Genomic DNA, 21,419 nt, shown 5'->3' on the forward strand with positions numbered 1-21,419 from the left:
AAGATCACTGCTTTAAAATGTGGATGTTCCCACGCCAGAAGGAACCAGAATAGTAAGTAACATCACAAAATATCCTAAAGGAAAAATCGAAGTGTTCTTAGCTAGAGGGACAAGGATTGAATCTGCCCAAGTCACCTCTGGAGTTACGACATGCATTTGTAAGGGTGCATGCAGGTACGTTATTCAGTTCCGATTAAAACTTAATTGTAATTATAAGGTTGAACTGTATATAATAACAGTATGCAATGATACAAAATACATGTGGTTGCTCTCTGGTTTCTAATACTTTGGTGGATTTGGAGAGTAGAGAGGCAAGAAGGAGAGAAGCTTCAGAATCCCAAACTGTCAGCAGTGATAGTTTGGGGGGTTCCTACTCAAGAACATCCCCAACTTTCACAGATACAACCGGTGTGTTTCCCAGTTTAGAAAAGCAAACACAAGGTCTTTTTCTGCACAGGAGTGAAATGAAAACAACTGATTTTGTAAACTCAGCATGTGTCTGTCACTGCATAATCCTCCAAACCTGCTGTAGGTATCTGTTACAACCAGGAACATACTGGGAAATTCACAAAGATCTAAGCAAAATAGTCGAAAGTTGTAACTGCAGACTGGAATATGTGCTTGTAACACTTTTTATCAGTTATTCACTGCGAGCACTTAAAGAAGCTATCCTGAAAATGTATGCTAAAACTCCAATATAAACTGTTATTCTAATTACACTTATTTTTGTAATAAATACTTATTTAAAGATCATTATACCTCTTTTAAGTCCATAAAAAAGGTGCTTTTTATTCCCTTTCTGGCCCATAGAGAAGACACCAGTAAACATACCTCAGATTATTCTCAGTCCAGACCCATTTGCAGCTTCGGTTTTGCTCGTTCCTAGGAAAGACCTTTTTGCAGAGCCAAAGGCTGGTAAGCATTAGCAAGCTCCCTGCAAAGCGCTGTGAGAAACATCACACAAACAGGCTGAAAGAAAAAGAAAGAGAAAATGTATTCTAGCAGGCATATAGAATCTTTTCTACTTCTTGCAAAAGCAGAAACTGTTTCTAGCAGAAAGATGCTGTTCAGTTGATGGTATCTTGCTGTTCACTGCTGAGCCATAAAGTCTCATGAGGACCTGTATTAAAAATTGTTCAGAATTGTTTGGCATAAAATGTCTGTGGTCACACGGGTTTTGAGAGGATGTGCGAAAATTGCTTATAATTTTATTTTAGACATTTTTTAAAAGATAAGCATGAATTAAAGTTACATTTCCTTAGCGCATTGGAGTACAAAAGTAGCATTAAAAAACATTGTGCAATTAAAAGTCGCCTCTATCTTAAAATAAGAAAGAACTTGGGTATCGCTAACACCCGAAAAACACTTTGCACACAAATGGGGCCTGATTTTGAAACATGAATGCACAAAGATATGCATATATGGTTATATATGGACTTTTCCCAGTCTCAATGCTTGTACATCCAGGTGACCGAATGCATAAAATGAATCTTCCTTTTTCCAAAGACTGAATGCATGATCACAGTCTGGGCTAGAAATCAGTGTTCAGATCAAACCTGCACAAGCAAACACTGTAGTTCTTTGAGATCCCACTGAAAAAGTGTGTCTTAAATTATCAGCAACATTAGACCCTGGTGAAAGATTTATTGGAAATAACCTTAATTTGCCTTACCGTTGGAAAGATCGTACGAATAAACCATGAACTTCCCAACACAAAGAGACAAAGGATTAGTTTTTACTGGAATAAACTATGTGTTCAGAAACAAGCAAAACACGGAATAACTGCAGCTGCTAACAGATCACAAAAGTGACTTTTGTGTCATTAGCTGATATGACTTTTTAGTACTATTAAAACATACACAGATCTAAAATTTTGCTTAGTAGATATTATAAAAGATTTTTCTTTCTATAAATAAAACACTGCTTTGTAGAATATTTCTGTCTAATTCCTAAAGACTTAACAGAATTATCTCCATTACAGTCCCAAATGACTAAAATACTTAATTAAATTGTCTTTAAAATTTTTATCTAATTTTGACGTTTTATTTATTTTGATTATTTGAATTGCTTCCTACATTTTGCTTATGCTTTCCGAACACAAACGTGCCTGGCCACTCATGCCACCGAGGTAATATTTCAGACTTTATGATTTCTTAAGCCTTCGCAGTTTTAACTTCCTGAGACCATTTTCAGCTTCTTGTTTTCTTTTTTGGGTAAGCTTGTCCGAAAACACAGGCTGCGGTTCTAACCAAGACGGTGGCATCACAGGCAATTCTTCAGTGCTTACATTTGGCTCAATTTTGTGTGTCTGTTCTACGTTGTTCCTCACAGAAAGAGGCTGGGAGAGGTTTTTTCCCAAAGTTAATGACTCCTTATCAGATACAATCTTCGTTGCGTCTTTAGAAAACCACCTGGAATTAAGTGGGGTCTTCTCCTCCAGGAATGAACCTAAACCACCATCCTCACGCTTACTCATTTCCAGATTGCTAGGAATTAAAGGAGCCCCTTTAGAGGATACTTCTTGAAAATGCTCTAACTTTTCTTCGGAACCACAGCTCTTTTGTTGAGCCTGTGTTTGGGTCGCTTGTTGACTTTGTTTTGGACCCAGCAGTGCTGACTCACAGCTACAAGGAGGGTTCTCGCTTAGAAGACTCGACTTGAACCGCTCCGCAGAGTGAGGTTGTTGCTGGCTGCCAGCATCAGCTGGCTGTTTCTGATTAACATCATTTTCCAGCTCCAAAACAGGAAGCTCCAAGTTGCTTTCAGCTCTATTGATGCAGCCCTTTAGCTGTCCCACGCTCCGACATTTCACTTCAGGCTGAGGATGGAGAGAAGTCCAACAATCGCTCTTGCCGGTCCCTGTCTGCGAGTCTGCTGAGCCAAGATACACGTTCGTAGAGCCCTTGCTGGTTTGAGGTTTGCTTGTGCTACTTTGCTTTGTTTTCGTCCTTTTCACACTGCAAGAGAAAGGAATTTTGGTTTTTTTTTAATTAAAAAAGAATCTTTGCTGCATTCACCAACCCTTCTTGCAAACTCTGAAACACCACTCGGGCAACCCTCTTTCTGAACGTGGAAAAAAAACCATGTGTATCATCTTGACAAGCAGTAATGTTTGTTTAGTGTGGATAATATCAAGCGTTATCCATCCGATTTTCCACTGCACTAGGAGAACCCTATTAATTAATGACTCAGCCACGAAGGAGATCACATTCTATTCTAAGAGGCAGAACTGGATTCATTACAGATGTGAAAGGTCAACACTGCATAAGTATATTGAATTCCTTCCCAAACTGGCTAGATAAAATAGTATTTCCTAAGTGCCTAAATGATTACAAACCATTCCCATATATTTACATGTATAATGTATATCTCAAGAATAGAGGGGGCAGGCGGGGAGAGGCAGTGTGCGCCTCTCTCTGTATGAGAGTTTCTAATCTCTATTTTAGAATGTTCCTCTGGAATTTTTCCCAGGACATTTCAAAGCGTTACTTTAGAGTTAACCACTACTCATCTAGTATCAAGCCCATTCATCTGGGGTGTACTTAGGTAATGCAAGTAGATGATTTTCTAAGAGGAATTATAGAGGAAGATGGGATCACGAGGGACCCGATGGAGCATCAGTGCATAAATGCTCCTCAGCAGCCTGTCACCTACAAATCTGGATTTCACATGGGCTTATGCACAAGCTCTCAAGCTGTCTATGTAAGATTTTGAGTCTAAAGATATTACTGTGGATCCTGCCACGCTGAGACTGCTTTCTGCTGCTCTGTCAATGCAGCTGTTGAGTTCCTCAGAAAGAGGGCTCTTCCAAAATAGGTAGAGCTGGCATCCCTCCAAATCTAACCTCATTTCTAAAGACAATGCAGATGAGACAACAGGGGTAAAGAGCTGCCAGGGTTCACAGCTAATTCCCAATTCTGCAGTTGATTTGGGGCTGCTGGCAGCTTGAGCAACTGAGAATGGCCTCGTGGTACAGCACAACACTAGGAAAACGTTCAGCTCACCAACCAACCGTCCCCATCTACTACAGCGGGGACACCCTTGAACTGTGACCAAAGATCCAGACTAACACCATGATGCAGTGCGGACTCTCAAAATGAACAAAGAAAATATGTTTGCAAAGTGTTTTTCACCAGATTCAAATATCAGATATTTATTTTGGCTCAGAGCTTCATTCAAGGAAAAAAACACCCTGTTTTGATTCTGCCTAGTGCTATGTGAGATCTCTACGTGGGTTGTAATAGCTTTTTTCATGCTGTACAAAACAACGATGATTGCTTTATGTGCTTATCCACACTAGAGTAGCAGTCTCTTCGTAATTTAAAATAAGCTTTTGTAAAGAAGTTTATATTATTTGAAATTTTATTACATAGGCCAGGTTTTCTTAACCTAAATTTTACCAGATTATAAATTTAACACCTTAGAGAGAATAGTGACATACATTTCTTTCAAGATGTCTTGCTTTATCTGTTCATTCGGACTAATCTTAAGCTTCTTGTTCTCAGCAGATTCAGTAAAATATTCAGACGTCCCATTGGAAAGTTCTTCTTTCTGCTCCAAAAGAAAATACAGGTTTAAAACATGACACATCAAGCTATGATTATTCAACATAAAACTCCATTTCTAATACTAAGACTTACAGATGTTCTTTATTATTTTAATCTGAGCTGCCTAAGAGAAACAAAATCATTTTTAATCTTTTTAATATTTGGGAGTCTAGTCAGTTCCCTCCCCTTTCAGACTCCCAACGAACATATTTCATATGCTAAAATACACCACAAACAAATAAGACTGTAATGTAAAGGATGTAGCTTTCCAAACCGTCTGAGGAAACTGTTGGCAAATATTTGACATCTTTGTGGCTCAAACTGTGACAAATGCCAGGAATCCCTCTTGCAGACAGGAGCATGTTTGTCAGTTGTTTTTTTTCTGAAGAGACTGACTGGCGCAGTGGTCTATACAATTATTCTCAGAAGAATTCCCATAATTTTCCATGCTTACCAAAAAACATACAGAGCGTTATTTGCTCAGTTAAGGAGGCAAGGGTTAAAACTTGAAATATGAACATTCAAACGCTCGCAGCTTGTAGTGGTTGGCTACTATGGGACAACAGGGGAATTCTTTCTGGTCTCAGCTAACAGCAGCATCGTGGTTTTCTATAATATGAGATTGGGGCAAGAGGGAGGGAAGGAAAACACTCCTTTTCTTCAAGCTGTGAGCATTTCCTTTCGCAATGAAACAATCTCAATGAGAGAAGGGCCATTTGCTGACTTCACTATCAACTACTTCGAAAAAGTATTATCTGGGAGGCTATGGGGAGGGGAGAAAAACATGTGCCAAAGTCCAGAAGAGAAGAGGCTTTGTGCATCTCCTTTTCTTTGACATGATTTCTTAAATCAGCCTGCATGATGCAACTTCTGATTGGGGCTCAAACATAGGAGGTGCTTACTTTGACTACTTCTTGCTCTGCACTACGAATTTAGTACACTGGAGGCAGGCGGTATGAAAGAACTGAAGAAAGTAGAGGAAGAACTGCGGAGGCCAAAGCGTGTACACGACCGCTGCCTGGAACACCCCTCAGGAACCCATTGCTTCTAGGGAATTAAGCCCTCCCCCTTTCTATTTGTATTTCTATTTTAAAGGAGAGGGGGGTAAACCTCGCAGCTCTTTCTCGAAGAATAAGCCAGTTCCTGTTTTGTAAGCAGAAAGAGGGTAGTCAGGCAAAGAAATGAAGCCATTTCAACAGTTTAAAAAAACCCCTTACAGCTGTTTTGAACCTTCCTTCCAGAGGCAAGTTACACAAACATTTTTGTGTGCATTGAGAGATGCAGGAGGTTCTGTCCACTCATGCTGCAACACAGCGGGCAGAAAACACACGGGACATACATGCACAATGTGATTTCAACCTCAGAAATCAAGCCTAACTAGTTTAATCTGAGGGATTAATTGCTGCTTCTATTCTTGTTAGAGGTATGGATTCCCCTCATTTGACTAAATGCATTTTCATATTTTGTAAACTATTAAAGAGGGGAATATTATTAAGATAGTCAACGGCTTTGCTATTTTCAAGAGAAGACAAAGACTCTGAACTGTAAAGTCTGTAGAAACTATTCTGATTTCCAGTAACATCCAGACCAAAGGATCTTGCACAATCGTTCTGCATCAAAGCAGCCGGAGCGCACTCTTACGTGGCCAGAGAACAGACACACTCTCCTTATTCTGCTTTATGGTAAGGCTAATTCTCTGAAATGTTCAGTCTTCACCTGGGGACATCAACGTGGCACACTGGGGCAGGACCATCAGTCCACTAAGGCAATTTTTGTAGATGTGGTAAAAAATGGGTGGAAAATAGCACTTTGTACAAAATCCAGGAGGACTTGGGACAGTTCCTGCCCAGCCAACCTCAGCGCTGCAGATAAGCAATAAAGCTCGGTTCTGACTTGCGACTGGTTACGGATGGGGCACGAGCGTTGCCTGGAGTGTATCGTCACGTCACGGTATAAAGAACAGACCCCGGAGAGAGGCAAGGATGACGAAGCCGTGTCACTTGTGAGTTGAGTCAGACCGGAGTTAATGGTCCAGAGTTGAAGGGCTCACATGTTCCCTCACCAAGCCATCGTCAACTTTTTATTTTGTTTTCAAATAACTTATCACCTAGTGACAGAAAAGGGTTAAGGCGTTCAAAAAAATTAAAAAATCAAAATGATTTATATGTGAAACACTTCTGAACATGCCCTCTAAGTACAGTAGATTTTCCCCTTGGAACCACACCCTGTAAGTGCTGTATTTTGAGAGCTGAACAATTAACATAAGGCATATGAGTCAGTCTTTGAAAGACTCTGTGGGAACCAGAGAGCCTTTTGCTATTAGGAGTGATGTAAACTCCCTAAGGCTGGAATAAGTCCACAATAGAAGGCAAAGAGAGTCATAAATAACAACAATGGGCACTCCATATACTACCAAGACACTCAGCCATTATTGGTGATACTTCCTTTATTTTCTTTATTAGACCTAATAATTTTAGTTAATTAAAAAAAAAATAAAAAACACCGTCTGTTTTGGGAATACTATTTATTTCCTATGGGAACTTCAGGACTTGTTAAAGAAAGAAAAAAAAAGCTAATCGGCTCTCATCCTGTCTAGTAATCCCAAATTCCTTTTAGGCAGTGAAATAATTAAAGAAAAATATTCCAGGCATAAAAAGGAGGACAGCAGAAGCAGACATCATATAAACAATGACACCATGACAGAGAAAAACGTCAAAGCACCGCCAGACTTGTGACTTTGACTCTGAAAGAGCTGCAGGGAGTGGGATTGCTGCTAACAAATTAAAACCACATTTCTTGGCAAATTGTTAAAGACAGACATATTTACATTTGTATAGAGACTGGGTGGGCACAAAAGATTAAAATGCTTCTTTAGCCCTTGAACTGCCAAGTTCTATTAGAAATATGTGCTCTTAAAATCCTAGGGTAAGCTCAGCTCTTTTTGTCACTAAAACTCTGCAGAAATGAAGCTGACAAAGACTTAGTACCCTACCTGCTCGCAACAGTGGCCCCTCAAAACCTCACTTTAAGATCCTTAGTAGTTATTCAAAGAGAAAAAAAGAGAAAACAACAAACCTGCATAGAAACATGACTGTTGGGCACAAAACACACTTGCTTTAGGGCTTATCAAATTGCAAATTCATTTTTTTTACTATCTTGCTCAGCTTGCTATCGCACTCAAAACGCAAAAGGAATCCTCAAAAATGTAAAAGTGGTGACTGCCATCTGCAGCTCTCTCGAGCATTAAACACCTGGAAAAGAGCTACTCGTGGATGTGCACTTGCGAAGAATCCTTACAACTCATTATCCTGAAGAAGAGTGAAAGGTTTGGCCTTTTCAGCCTGACAATGATACTCATAAAAACATTGATTTTTTTCTCCCTTTCAGTCTAGGCTTTGGGATGCTGGGTTGAAAGAAAAATTCCCAAAGTGAACAAACACCACAGCCCCCCCTTCCCACTTCTCATTTGGTTTCATACTTTCTAGTTGTCTCTTCTCAGGGTAACAGTTGCACATGTTTATGCACCAATAAAGTGACACTAAGGGATAATTAAATTTCACGTCTGGTTAACACAAAAAACCCACCCCACAATAAAAGGCACACATTGTTTCTGAATTGCATTTATCAATGTGGCTCAATTTGCTCATCAAAAAATACTTAATAGAAAACATCAATGAGTCCAATAAATCAAATTTAGTATCAGAGTGGCATATGGGAGGGGACTCTGAATATAATAATGTAGAAGAAGCAATGAAGTAAACTATTATCCCAGACACGAAAAAGTGAATAAAACTAAAATTAGTAAAAGGAATCAGACAGAAGCACTTATTTTAGGGGAGCTTTACGAGAGCTTGCAATTGCATTTCTCTTAATGCCACTCTAAGCAGTACCACAAACTCAGCCATCTAAGATAAGCTTTACATCTCAAAAGTGTTCTAAGAGATGACTGGCAGCTGAGAGAGGTCATCCAGGACACTTTCCAACTGGATAAACAGAAACGGGCTCCCAAAAAATGTGAGGATGTTTGCCAGGGAAGGATGAACCAGATCCTGTCATCTAACTGATGGAAAATCAACAGGACGGAGCTTTGGGTCTTGTTTTCTGCCCTCCCCAAGCCCACAAGAAGGAAAACCCTCCTGCAATTTCACACTGGAAAGCTGTCAGTGTTTTTAATGCAGTGATGCATCTACCATAGAAATTTTACTTATGAATTGTAACGCCACTGTAAAGCATTCATAGAAGTTTTCCAATAAATGGATATTGTTCTCAATTTGAAATACAGTTCTTTAGTTTGACTTGTGGAATATTGCTCTACATTTTCAAATGGACTGTCCTGCTCCATATGTTAGTCACAGTAAAAAAAAAAATAATGAGGATCATTCCATGTTACACATAGGACTACTGATTTCCCATTTGCAATGGGTATTTTCAAGGAATGCTGATGGTTTTAAAAATACACTCTTTGGACAAGATTGGAATTTGAGTAAGGACCAGAGAAAACTGCATCTTCCCTGTGGCCGAGTATAGACAGTAAAATCTAATTCCTGGATCAGTAGAGTCTTCATTATCTACTACCAAAATTCATTTTGATTTGACACCATGGATCTTAAGTTTTTGCTTGTCAAGAGTCCCCATGAACGTTACTATTTAGTCTCAGACTTCGCTGAGTCTGCTACAGGCACCTGTGATACAAATTCCACTCTCTCAAAAAAGTGAACCCGGGTTTCTCACCTGATCGGTACGTCCTGGCAACTCCACACACTCCAAAAGTCCCCAAAGCATCATCAGATTAGCTTAAAATACATGACTTCTATGAGGAAAATGCCTTCGCGCCTTTCAAGTCTTTTTGTCTGGATTTTAATGAGATTTTACATACAGCAGAAATCCCAGACTATTGTATTGCGTTTGAACACTTGCTAGATAATAGAAAAATTCCTAATAAGCTGTAAATGGCACAAAACACATAAAATGTGATACTTCATAGTAAAACTGAAGTTGCAGGGAGGCCTTTATAAAAATCGATACACAACTGTAACACACATAAAAACGACATACAGAACACTTTCTAAAGCCACAGAAGGTGCTCCTGAAACGCACAATTTATTTACGTACTGAGAAGCACGTGACACATGCTGTGTGTTTTTGCTTCGAGGCAAAAGCATTAAAATTAATGTAAAGTAATTGAGCTATTAATCATTCTGATTTTATATACTGATGCTACAAGACTCAGATTCTATCTTCAGAGGAAGTGGTCACTGATAAGAAATGAAGGAAAAAATAGCTTTTCAACCAAAATACCTTCTCTCAGTGACACTGAAGAAAAAGGTAAAGTAGATTAATGCTGATGTATCTTTAGCTAGCTTTTCCCATCAATTTTAAGGTTCCTGCCTCCAGTAGTTATAAAAGAGGACATGCAAGATATACATGTTTTAAAGACTTTTCTATAAAATCAGAAGATAGCAATTTTATGTGGAACTCAACCCCTTTCCTCTCCTTACAAACCATGTGGGAAGGAATTTGCTACTTGGTTGTCACATGAGTATCCTGTACTACAGCTTTTTAAGAGTCTGACATGAGGATCCTCTATCTGTCTTCCAAATCTAAATGGATATCAGAGACAACCAGTACAGCTGTCTAAACACCTATCAGTAATACTGAACTTTGTATTTATCTTTCCAGATATAGCATGGGCTATATGACATGACAGAATACTATTTATAGTACATGATGTGTACAACAACAAGATTCTTATACTTAGAACTTCAATACTTACAGGAAAAAAAATCTCGAAAAGAATACATCAACGTAAAACAGACAAACAAAAACCAAACCAACAAACAAATAGTTCTCTTTATACCATTGCAATAGTGTTTAACAACTGTAGAAGGTCTTGGAAAGAATAACCAATACTCTTGATATTGCTGGTTATAGAGAAGCAAAATATGTAAACCATGCAGAACCACACAGCCCAGGAGATAATTGCTCTGTTCAACAACTTACTGTTTTAGCTTGGCTGCCAGTGCAAACACCACCATCACCACCACCCCCAAGGCCCTCCACATTTCTGAGCTTACACTGGGGATCCATCCCCATCCCTTCGGGATCCAAATAATTTCAAATCACTACACATTATTCAAAAATCCTTCTGTGAACTTTGCCATCATATATTTCATCTTACTGTTCGGTCAAGCTATGAAATTCCTATTAGTCGTAAGAGATTCCCTACTGAAGGCTGAGGAACGGATTGCTCTTTAAAACAGTTTAAAAAATATATATATATTCTCTACCCAACAGGAATATAGAGAATTATAATGAAAAACTGAAGTAATTTAAATATTTTTAAGCCCTAGAGTCTTCAAAATCTCCCAGATGCACAGCAGCTAAATAAAACCTTTAGCTCAATGTAGCTTTAAATATTACCACTGCCAGCCTTCCCCTCGCACTTTTGCTGGAGGTGCCAGACCTCTCCAAGTCCACAGAGAGAACATCATTCAGCATAAAATCCAGAATCTTAGCTCAGATCCGCCTTAACCAGCAGCATAAGCTGTGACAGCAAGAGTGAGAGGGGAGAGGAAAATGAGGGAGGTGAAAGGATGATGACAGATGATAATATCTTAAATAACCACAAGGCTTTGACAAATGAGATCTTGTGAATGCTGCTAAGTAGTTACATTTAAATCAACTGGAGCACTCGTATAACAAGCAACTACTGAAATCAGTAAAAGATTACTCAATTTGTCCCTACTTTTTGAAGATTGCTTCATATGGAAATCATTTTATATGCTTAATCATTTATACTGCAGTTACAGGACCTTTTGTATTTCTGCTGTCCTTCAGCTGGATTTTGTACAATGAGAGGCACATAATCTTTTATTGAAGATGTATTCAACTTAAATTGTCTTCATGCTAATAGGTGTCACTTTTTATTTTGCTCCATATATAATATTCTCTCTGCTTTTCAGATAAATAACGCTATGGAATGAAGATTTTCAAATCAGTTTCTTGTCGCAATATCTTGGCCTTTTTTCCAGAGCTTGTACAGTTAATTCACTCAGCAGTACACATAAACACTCTAATTGCTCTTTTTAGTAAAAATACTGTGCATTTATCAACCGATTATTTTCATTTCTAGTCCTCATGCCCCTCTCTCTGTTTCTCTGAAATTCTCCACAGCCTTCTCCAGTCTTGGCTAATTGAAATAATTGTGTCAGATTTCATTTCATCATTTGTCCACGTCTCTGCATCATTCACGTAACATAGAGCAGACAGCTATTAGACTTTTGCCACGCAGAAAATAAATCAGTCAGCTTGTAAGCTATAAGAAGAAACCATGACAAGTTCAGGCAAATCTCGCTGAGGCAATTCACAGCATTACCTCTCGCAGGTATCGTCCCCTCCCCTTTTGCAGGAGGTTCCTACCTGCACTGTGGAGTTGGCAGAAGGGAACACACACACACACATGCCCCAGCTGCTCCAATTCAAAGCCCCAGCTTAAAAACCAGAGCGGTTTGGTTTGCATGAACCCACAGGACTGTGATGTGCAGCAAGACGAGCTGTGGGCTCACAGCCCTTCTGGCAAACTGCTCCAGGAGCGGGGATCTCCAAGGAGAACAGCAGACAGCTGGGACAAAAGGGAATATTGTAAAACTGCCGAAGCGTTTGTCTTTATGACCGAGTCAAAGACGTTAGGGTCATTACTTTGTGATGTAGTTTCTCAGAGAGAGCAGTCTAATTTAAAGCTGTCCTGACACTGAAAGGGAAATCTCACCCTTATCCAACACACGGTCCTGCCAAGTCTCTGTACCAACACCAACGTTTATGCAGCGAGAGTCTAAACGAAGTGATGCAGCTGAAAGCTAACCATGCAAACAACAACAACACACCCTCCAAACAACAAAAATCCTTTGTTTTCAGAGGGATCAAGGAATTAACCCAGCTCCCCACACATGCCAGTACAGACAGACACCGAGGGCTGAGAGAAGGGAAAGGAAGGCCAGAGGCACTGCACGTTTCACTATCATCTGCCTTGCATCAGCTTGAGTAGAATATGAAGGGTAAGTAAAAAAAAGTGACAGAAGTTTGAAGTGTCAAAAGTGAAAACTCAAAGAGAAACACAATTCTTTACCGCTTCATTAAGCGGTATTTGGATAGAGTCCATTAGCCTGTTGTCTCCCCCCGCTACCTTTTGAAAAAAAGTAGTGAACCCTCTTCATGCAGTTACCAAACAACAGCTTAATATTGTTTTCCTCTACCTATGTTTCCTACAATGACTGAAAATAATTTAGCATACTGTTTGAAAACACATGAAAATTACATTGAATGAAATTTTTAAAAAGGATAATGAAATAAAACCCCATTCATAAGACAAGTATTATAACAAATGTAACATTAATGTGTGTTTTGGACCTTACTCCCACAACAGGGTAACTAAGCGCTGCTACCAGAAGGGGTGGTCCTGCTCTCTTCTTCCAAATCCTGGCTACATGCTGCTGTGACATTTTTTGTGTCACAACTGGCAACTGTGTGGGTACAGGAGGAGATGTTTGAATGAACTGACATGCTGGAAAATTAATCCTCCAATAAATACTAGAGAAACTTCACAAAGAAATTGTGTTCTGCTGGATCAAGTCACTGAACTAATTCATTCTCAAGTGAAGTATCACTTGGTCCACTGTAACCATAAGGGAAAGGAATATGTAGCTAGAACTACAGGGGTTATGGACTGACCTATTCAGTAGTAGTCCACTATTACAACTGGTTAACTGTGATTTTTTATATATGTATACACATATACACACACAGTTCCATGCCAAGATTAGCATTTATACACTATGAATCGTGCAATTGTATTTCACAGCGTTTCCTTCTTCCCCTACTCAATCTGATATCACTTGGCAATAAAAGTCTTTCAATTATTTAAGATAACCTAATTCCACACAGCCTTCTACTAATCTTTACAAATTGCTCCTACCTAGACAAAAGTTTTCATTCTACCTTCCAACAGACACACCGTTCCAGCAGCACATACTCTAAACATTAAGTCCCCTGTTAATTACAGCTAAATGTACATGTTTTCATGAAAGAACCAGAAACCTCTTCCCAGCAAAATCAAAAGCCAAGCAAATCATGTCACCTACACTCTTACAATACATATTTTAAGAAAGAGAACTGTCTAATGTACCTGAAGTATGTTACAATAACACAGTCTATAAAATCAGACTTTTATGAAGATGATGCAATAGCTTGGTTTTATTTCTCTGTTGGGGTTTTAATAAGCAGTGGGTGTACCTTTAGCATTTTTCTTTTCCTTGTGTACCTACATTGTTTTTTCGTTTGGCTGTTTTTTTAAGAGTAATAATTTCATGAGAATTGTGATTTCAGGTTTCCACTTTAATATCATCATCAGCTTAACTTCATGCTTTCCCTACCACGGCTTCCTCCCATAGATTCTAGTATAAAGCTGATGTGATTATCAATGAATACTCCATTGTTAGCACATTTTCAAACGCTCATAAGCCTTCCACCCATTTCCATTTCCACTGTTTCTCCAGATAATTTCTTCAGATAACCCGTTTCCAATTTTCCATTTTAGCTCTCTACATAATAATCATCAAGAAAATGTCGTCATTGACAAAGATGACTAATCTCTCCAGAGCTCTTATATATTTCCCTGGGTTTCCTCTTTTGCCATGTTCCCAAAACTGTCATCTTTTTCAAGATAAAACTATTCAAGATTACAAACATAGTTTGGCAAAATAGGAAACAATGGTTTTATGTTTAAACCCCGCTAGGCTATTCTTCCATCTTTTCCTTGAGACTTCCAATTTGTTTATGTATTTTCAATAACTTGCTGTATTGTTTCTTTAATAAAGATTGCCCTTCTTCCAAAATAATTATTACTGCCTGCAGACTGATTTTTACATGTGACCACAGAAACAGCCATTTCTAAACAGATTTTAGAAAACAGAAAATCACATATCAATAGATTTGCTCCTATTTTATTTCAGCTCCACTCCTTAGAAGCGCTCTCCAATTTTTTAAGCTAATTTGACAGGCTGCCTAATCCACCTGTTCCTCAGTCTGACAAGATGCATCCCAGAAGGCTTCAAATGGCTTCTCTCAGCAACTGATGCTAAGGTTTTTGCTTGTGAATAACTCAAGAGCAATCTAATTACGATCTTTCCTAAAATGTAGGACATAAGAATTTAATTTCATATCTGACTACATCCCTTGAAACTCTTGGTTTAAGCACAGCCTATTACAGAGATAGAGAGAATAGCCTGAAAGGCAGTGAAAAGGCAAAGAATAAAGTGTTGAAGGTAGATGGATAAAAAAAGAGAGTTGCAATGAGTAAAAGAAATGTGTCTGTGTCAGGCTGACTTAAAACTGGTTCCAAGTAATTGGGAAGGAGGGCATTGAGCCTGGTTTATCTTGACAGAGCTCAGAAATGAAAGCTTGACCCAAACTGTGAAACAGCACACAAGCAGTTACCAAAAAAGCAAAAAGATTGTTAAGTCTTGACTAAGTCAGTCGCAAAGACATTAAGCAACACAGAAAAATGACAAATTCTCTATTAATGTATAGTCGACCACTTTTATAAAACACAGATAAGCCCTCAAAACCAAGGGTGTGAGCTGATTAAACATTTAAAAGAACTTGCATGCAACATTATGAAATTATCCAAACCCAAACAACATACAGAGGAAAACAAAACATATGCCTCATTTTTAGCCTATGACAGAATTCACTGGAGTATATCAACAGAAAGGTCTTCTGGGTGGTCTTTTGTAGTCTAGTGTGGAGGTCATGCAAACTCACCACTAAATTGCAAAGAGAAAAACACACACACAATGTGCAGATCTTTGGTTTTTACTTCTGGAGTGCCCAAAGTTTGAAATCGCCTCTCAGTGGCAATCAAACATTCCTTCAGTTTGGCAAAGTATTGAACTGGATTACATGACAAGTTTGGTACTAACATGCTGTAGAAATTCTGGATCAACAAAACAGTCTGGAGTGGACACTTCGAGTGGCAAGAATTCAGAAGATACTCCAATACATATACTAAGGGGCTGTTCACTTCTTGTTAGTTTTCCAAATGAGGAAAGATGGTTTAGGGATAACTTTATCTTATTCTCTCCTACCAACATACTACACTGACCATTCCAGCCAGTTCTATGCACACGTATTATTGTATCTGTAAGTAAAGCAAACTCCCAAGACTTTATTATTGAATAGGGTATGATCCCACTAAAAGATGTATTTATTTTTAAACATAAAAATGTTTAAAGTTGCTTTTTAAATAACCAGGAGATTCCACAGATCAGATCAAATTTTGAGTGTGTCAAGCTGAAGTCCACATCATTATATTTGTCTTCTCCTTACCAGACAGAATCACATGAAAGAAATTAAATAAAACTTATCTTTTATTTTTATGGAAAGATTAAAAATATCAGAGAGGGGAAACGGGTATCTCATGAGAGATATTTAAACAAGAAAAATTATAATTATTGCTCAGTCAAAATGCAGAGACAGGATTTTCTACTTAAAGCACATAAGTAGTTTTCAAGACAATGCTGAGAAAGTAATAATTTTCAATAGCAAAGTACTTCTAAAGCAGTTTGATTTTTTTCTGAGAGAAAAACATTCTGTTGATCCTTTGATATTTACGGATACTTACCAATCTAAGAATTAAGATAATAAAAATCTATATTTACTATAATAAATAAAAACACCCTGCTTGATATTAAAAACATACTAAGTTGAATGAGTAGGAGAATTTTTTTCTTCCAAGGGTGAAATATACTTCAATACATCTAAGATAAACTACAAAAATATACATAGACCTCGGTGTGTAATTCTGATTCTTACTGTGAGCAGAAACAGCCTGGTCAATGTGAGCACTCCAGAGACGATCAGCAGTTAACTGCAGCATAAAATTCATAAGCCTTTGACCCTGGATAAAGCCTCCAGGATGAAATATTTCAGTAGAATTGTTTATGGTATTTAACTACACACCAGTGACTTTTTCTCCATAAACGTCTGGGGATTGTTTTTTCCCAGCTGGGCCAGCACTGATCCATTTGAGTTGTTTCGCAGAACAAGAAAACATAGGAGAAACCCACAGACATTAAAAACTACCCCAGTATAATTTGGAAAGCAACATTCTACAAGGACAAAACATATAAAGGGAAAAAAAAAACATTCTTAAATCAAGCTGCTAAAATCATACTTAGCTTTCTAAATGGTCTTTTTTCTCTGAGCCTTATATGGCTCAGAAAATGCCAAGTTTCTAAAAATTACCATTTTTGTCTGTTTCAGAGTCACTTCAGAATCTCCTTTTGAGTACTTTGGCCCGATTGTTAAGGCGACTTTCTGTTTCCAAGATGACAATCGCAAATGTGTGAATAACTACATCTAAATATAAACATTCATCTTACCACTGTAAAATCAACCAGAAAATTTCTATGAGTAGAACAGTTTTCTACATACCAATACACCATTTTCACATGTCCAAGCGCTTGGGTTGGATTCAAGTCTACTGACGCAAACTATAAATTTCTCTGGAAACACACGTAGGTCTACCAAAAAAAAAAATGGAAAAGAAGGTTACAACATTCATATGCGTGTTCAAAACTAGAGATGATGACATATAGATGTTACTTTGGTAAAGAACATTTATCTTTTAAATCGCACACTAGCCCACTTCATACGGTCTACTAGTTTCTTACCTATCTTCAATATCCCACCTCTCCTTTTGTTTTGCTTTCTTAAACCATTCAAAAAAATCAATATGTCAGTGTAGATTTAGTTCCCAAGAGGACAGTCATGGCTGCAAATTAGTCCACCTGCACCCCTGCACAAATAGACCAGACAGAACCAACAGACAAACCACTTAATGATGATTTCTTTTGTGCTATTCTGCTGATGAGCCTTTTCATCAGAAAAGCTGTAAATTATCTTTGTAAAACAGCACATCATATCAGTCAGGACTTGGAATAAAAACTCAGCATAAGGTTACATGTTTCAAACTCTGACTACAGCAGGTTTTGAAGTCATTAAACAAATTAGTTAACTACTGCTGGATTATGTATTTTACTCAAGATCATATGCTTTGTTATGAACACAACAAAGTTTCTATTTACAAAGCATTAAAGATTGAAGGTTCTCAGATTAGACTAGACTAGGCAAAGCTTTATTCTGTACCTCACAATGCCATGAAATGAGCTTAACTAGATATTTTGTTATTGTACATATCAGATTATTTCCAGATTACTACCTTCATATTTTCAGCTCAGATTTTGGGGTTTTTTTGGTCATTGGTTTTTGTTCTGGTTTGGGTTTATTAAAAGCGTTTCTAATTTTTAAAGTACGTTATACTTCAAAAACAAGCCATAACACCCTATTTTCAGAGACAAGGAGACCAGCCATGCAGAAAAAAACATGAGGTTGACCTTGTAGATATATACTATTTTTTTTTTAGTTATTCTTTTTTAAGAATATCTCCTTACAACAAATTGAGTATAGGGATGATGGGCACAATTTGCCAGTGACAATGAGGTCACCCATATGGGTGACTGTCTCTCTACCAGGTACTGCTCCTTCACCACCAGCAGATCTCTGGTAGGATGTGACAAATCCCTCCGAGCTGTGATTTTTCTGGTGTCATTACTATGAAAGATGGGCACGTGTTACCTTGCATTTGCCATTGGTTGACAAAGCATACATAGAGACCTCAGATGCATCTGTATTTGCACAACAGCTTGTTAAGCTACTAGAACTTGATAATGAATATGAGTCTTTCTTAATGTTTGCAGAAATATCAACTCTGTTAGCAAAACTGTGTCCAAGGAAGTATTCACACTATGCCTTATGTCCAGACTATTATTGCACTGCTTGTATCCTCAGGACCTGCAAAGCCACCCTCCAAGGTCTAGTACAACAGCTTTCCAACTGCGGGCAGTCTACGGACACCTTCCAAATTGGCTACAAAAGAAAAGCTGGACAACCGTTACAAGGACTGAATTTGTTGTGCGGGGTTCTAATAACAGCCTCTTAGGTAAGTTCACTTTAGATATCGAGCATCACTAATTAAAGTATGAAAAATTCTTCTTCTATTAGGCTCAACATCCATTTTTTTGTGTGATGTACTAGGTGTATCTTACAGAAAGGAAACATTGGTGCCAAATTATTTATTGTTTTAGGATATGTGTTTATTTGGCTATTTATTGGGAGCAAAACCCAGCAAAATGAAGTTCCTTTCTTGCCAGGAATTTCATGGGGAAGCAAAGTTTTGACTGCAGCATCAGAGCCTCTCTTTTTGGCAGCACTAGTAGGGCAAGTTCATTCTAGTTAGACATTTTTGTTGTTACATTTTGTAACAGTATCTCTTGCTGGCTAAACCAAACAAAAGTATCTTCCAGTATTCATTGACGCTTTAAAAAGTTAGAATTTAATACACAAAAACCAATGTCGAAATCCCAATGCAGACATTACATTCTTCTATTCTATTCTAACTATTCTTCCAGGAGACTGAGAGAACATGTTTGATGAAATATGCAAAATTAGCACTCCAATCTCTTCAACAAATACTAACAACTAGTTGGAATTTCAAGAGATATTTAAATATTTCAGAATATAACGAATTCCCACAAAAATAAAAAATTCTTGAATGGATATTTTAAAACATTTTCAGGGTACCTAATTGATTTATTTTGCTTTTTTCTTTGAATACCAAAAGCTCAACACAAAGGGCAGTGATCATCTTTATTGCTGTTGGCAGGACAGGATTGATATCACTTCCTTACAGAGCTCCTTGGCTTGAGAAAACATGAAAAAAAGATCTGGTCCAATGACATCACCTATGTAAAGGTTTTATAGCACTGAGGAGAATGAAAGCCTTTTCCTGCATACACTTGTACTGTACAGTTGATGTCATAAGACACTCGAGCAATAATGAAGTGATTCATACTGTAACCTCGAGTTGATTCACCCTGCAGAGACTCAGTAAAACGCTGAGTCTCATCATACTTAGAGAATTTGGTATAGCTTAGCTGATTACCCCATGCAAAGGCATATACCAATCTAAAATTCAGTTTAAAAAAATCCATCATATGGATTAAGTAGAGCAAAATCTGACAAAATATTAGTTTATGTTCCTTTTTGTTTTCTTCCAGAAATGCAAAATTGTAAGTAACAGTATAATAAATTGATTTCTTACCACGATAATGCTTCCCTACAGCACAACGGAGATTAATCCATCTCTTCATAAAGTAGGCAGTAATGTGAAAACCCTTGGCTGCAACATAAAACAAAGGGATAATAATAAGTGTAAGGGTGTCTTGGGCATTCCAGTCTCCAGGTGTTGCACATCTGCAAAGACAGGATCGAGAGAAAGCAGCAGCTCAAGAATACGTAAGAAAATATAACTTTAAAGGAATATTGTGGAAAATACACTAATTTTTTGAGATTTCAGTATGAGCAGTATCTGAAAGCAGAAAATTCTAAACAAATCACTAGACACTAAGTTTAGTACCAACCACAGAAATAAATTAAAATCAATTAATTGATCAAAGACGTCATCTGCTTAACAGCCTCATGTCATGGTCAGTAGTTCAATAGGCTACAGTCCTATTCACTACAATGTTTTCCATACATATTCTACAAGAAAACTATAGATGGCTGTTAACTGCCTTCTAAAAAAATCAGTGACATACTCAAAGCTGATAGAAAAAAAACGCTGGCTATAAAAAAAAAAAAACATAAAACAAAACAACAACCAAGTAAACATGGAGGGTATTATCTGAAATTCAATTGAATTAAATGAGAAATGCAAATGTTTAAACTCCTCGACCTGCAACATACACAGAGGCTTCTTCAGGTTCTATTATTGAGAAGAACAGAAATCCTTGTGCACCAGGAGCATAAGAAAAGTACAGAAAAGATTATATGACTGCAAAGAGCCACGGCTACGGCAATCAGCTTTTCCTTTTGTTCTACTCAAATTCCCAAATGACCTGAGTACATCAGTAAGGACTTGATTCATAAAGGTATTTAGCAACCCAGCTCCCACTGAATGGAGAGCAGTTCACACCAGTGACTCCTCCTCCATAGTTTCCCTGTACACCTCACCAAAATGAACATGCAAAAGAGGGTATTTCCCCTCACTCTGATGGGTTTTGCAAGACTTCAATTACTGCTGCTTCCAAGACAAGTCCGATACTTTAGATACAATTACCACAGAAAAGTTAGAAAATTAAGTGCTACTGCTGTTCTTCTAATTTAACCATTTCGAAAGAAGTAAGGAAAGCTTTAATTAAGAAAGAAGTAAGGAAAAGTTTGTTCCAGTCTCAGTCTCTACTGAGCAAGTGCCAAGGCATGATTTATTTCTAAGAATAAGCCCCCAAATGCACGTCCTCTCCTGCAGAGTCCACAACTCTCCTATTTGTACACGATCTCCTGGAGTTCACCAGCAAGTGCTGTTCAGCATCACCTCTCATTAAGAACTATAGTTATCGATCGCAATCAATCCCTTTGAAATTTATCAGCCATCTTTTTTCCTTCCCCTCGGGAAGATACCTAAAATTTGACTTCCCTTTAGAGATCGAGTCAAGATGCGACAAGTTGAACCTTCCCTTAAAAATGATGAGCGCTAGGGAAAAATCTGGATGTAATCCACCAGCTTTATTAAGTGCATCTTTACGAGCACAATTAAAGAAAATTACTTTTAGCTATTTCCAGTTTGGCATCCACAATTCTTCAGCACTGTTAGTAGTGTTAGCCAAATCAAGGAATTTATATATAAATAAATTATTGGTGTGATAATTAGTGTGACCTCTGTAACACTGAAAAAGTAACATTGATAAAAGTACAACT

General features: G+C 37.9%; 1 protein-coding gene across 7 annotated transcripts in view; it reads right to left on the reverse strand.

Annotated features, from left to right (window-relative positions):
* Positions 1 to 1,175: 1,175 nt before the first annotated feature.
* Positions 1,176 to 21,419, reverse strand: part of SLX4IP (SLX4 interacting protein) — a 74,201-nt gene continuing 53,957 nt past the window's right edge. For all 7 annotated transcript variants that reach the window (XM_065059900.1, XM_065059904.1, XM_065059903.1 and 4 more), the window contains 4 exons: positions 19,765 to 19,842; positions 17,037 to 17,125; positions 4,442 to 4,551; positions 1,176 to 2,957 (listed from right to left, as the gene is read on the reverse strand). In XM_065059900.1, the coding sequence (XP_064915972.1) occupies positions 2,144 to 2,957; positions 4,442 to 4,551; positions 17,037 to 17,125; positions 19,765 to 19,842 (1,091 nt within the window). In that variant the 3' untranslated portion in view covers positions 1,176 to 2,143. The remainder of the gene's footprint in view (positions 2,958 to 4,441; positions 4,552 to 17,036; positions 17,126 to 19,764; positions 19,843 to 21,419) is intronic.

This window comes from Columba livia, chromosome 3 (assembly GCF_036013475.1).
Source record: "Columba livia isolate bColLiv1 breed racing homer chromosome 3, bColLiv1.pat.W.v2, whole genome shotgun sequence".
Classification (NCBI taxonomy): Eukaryota; Metazoa; Chordata; class Aves; order Columbiformes; family Columbidae; genus Columba; species Columba livia.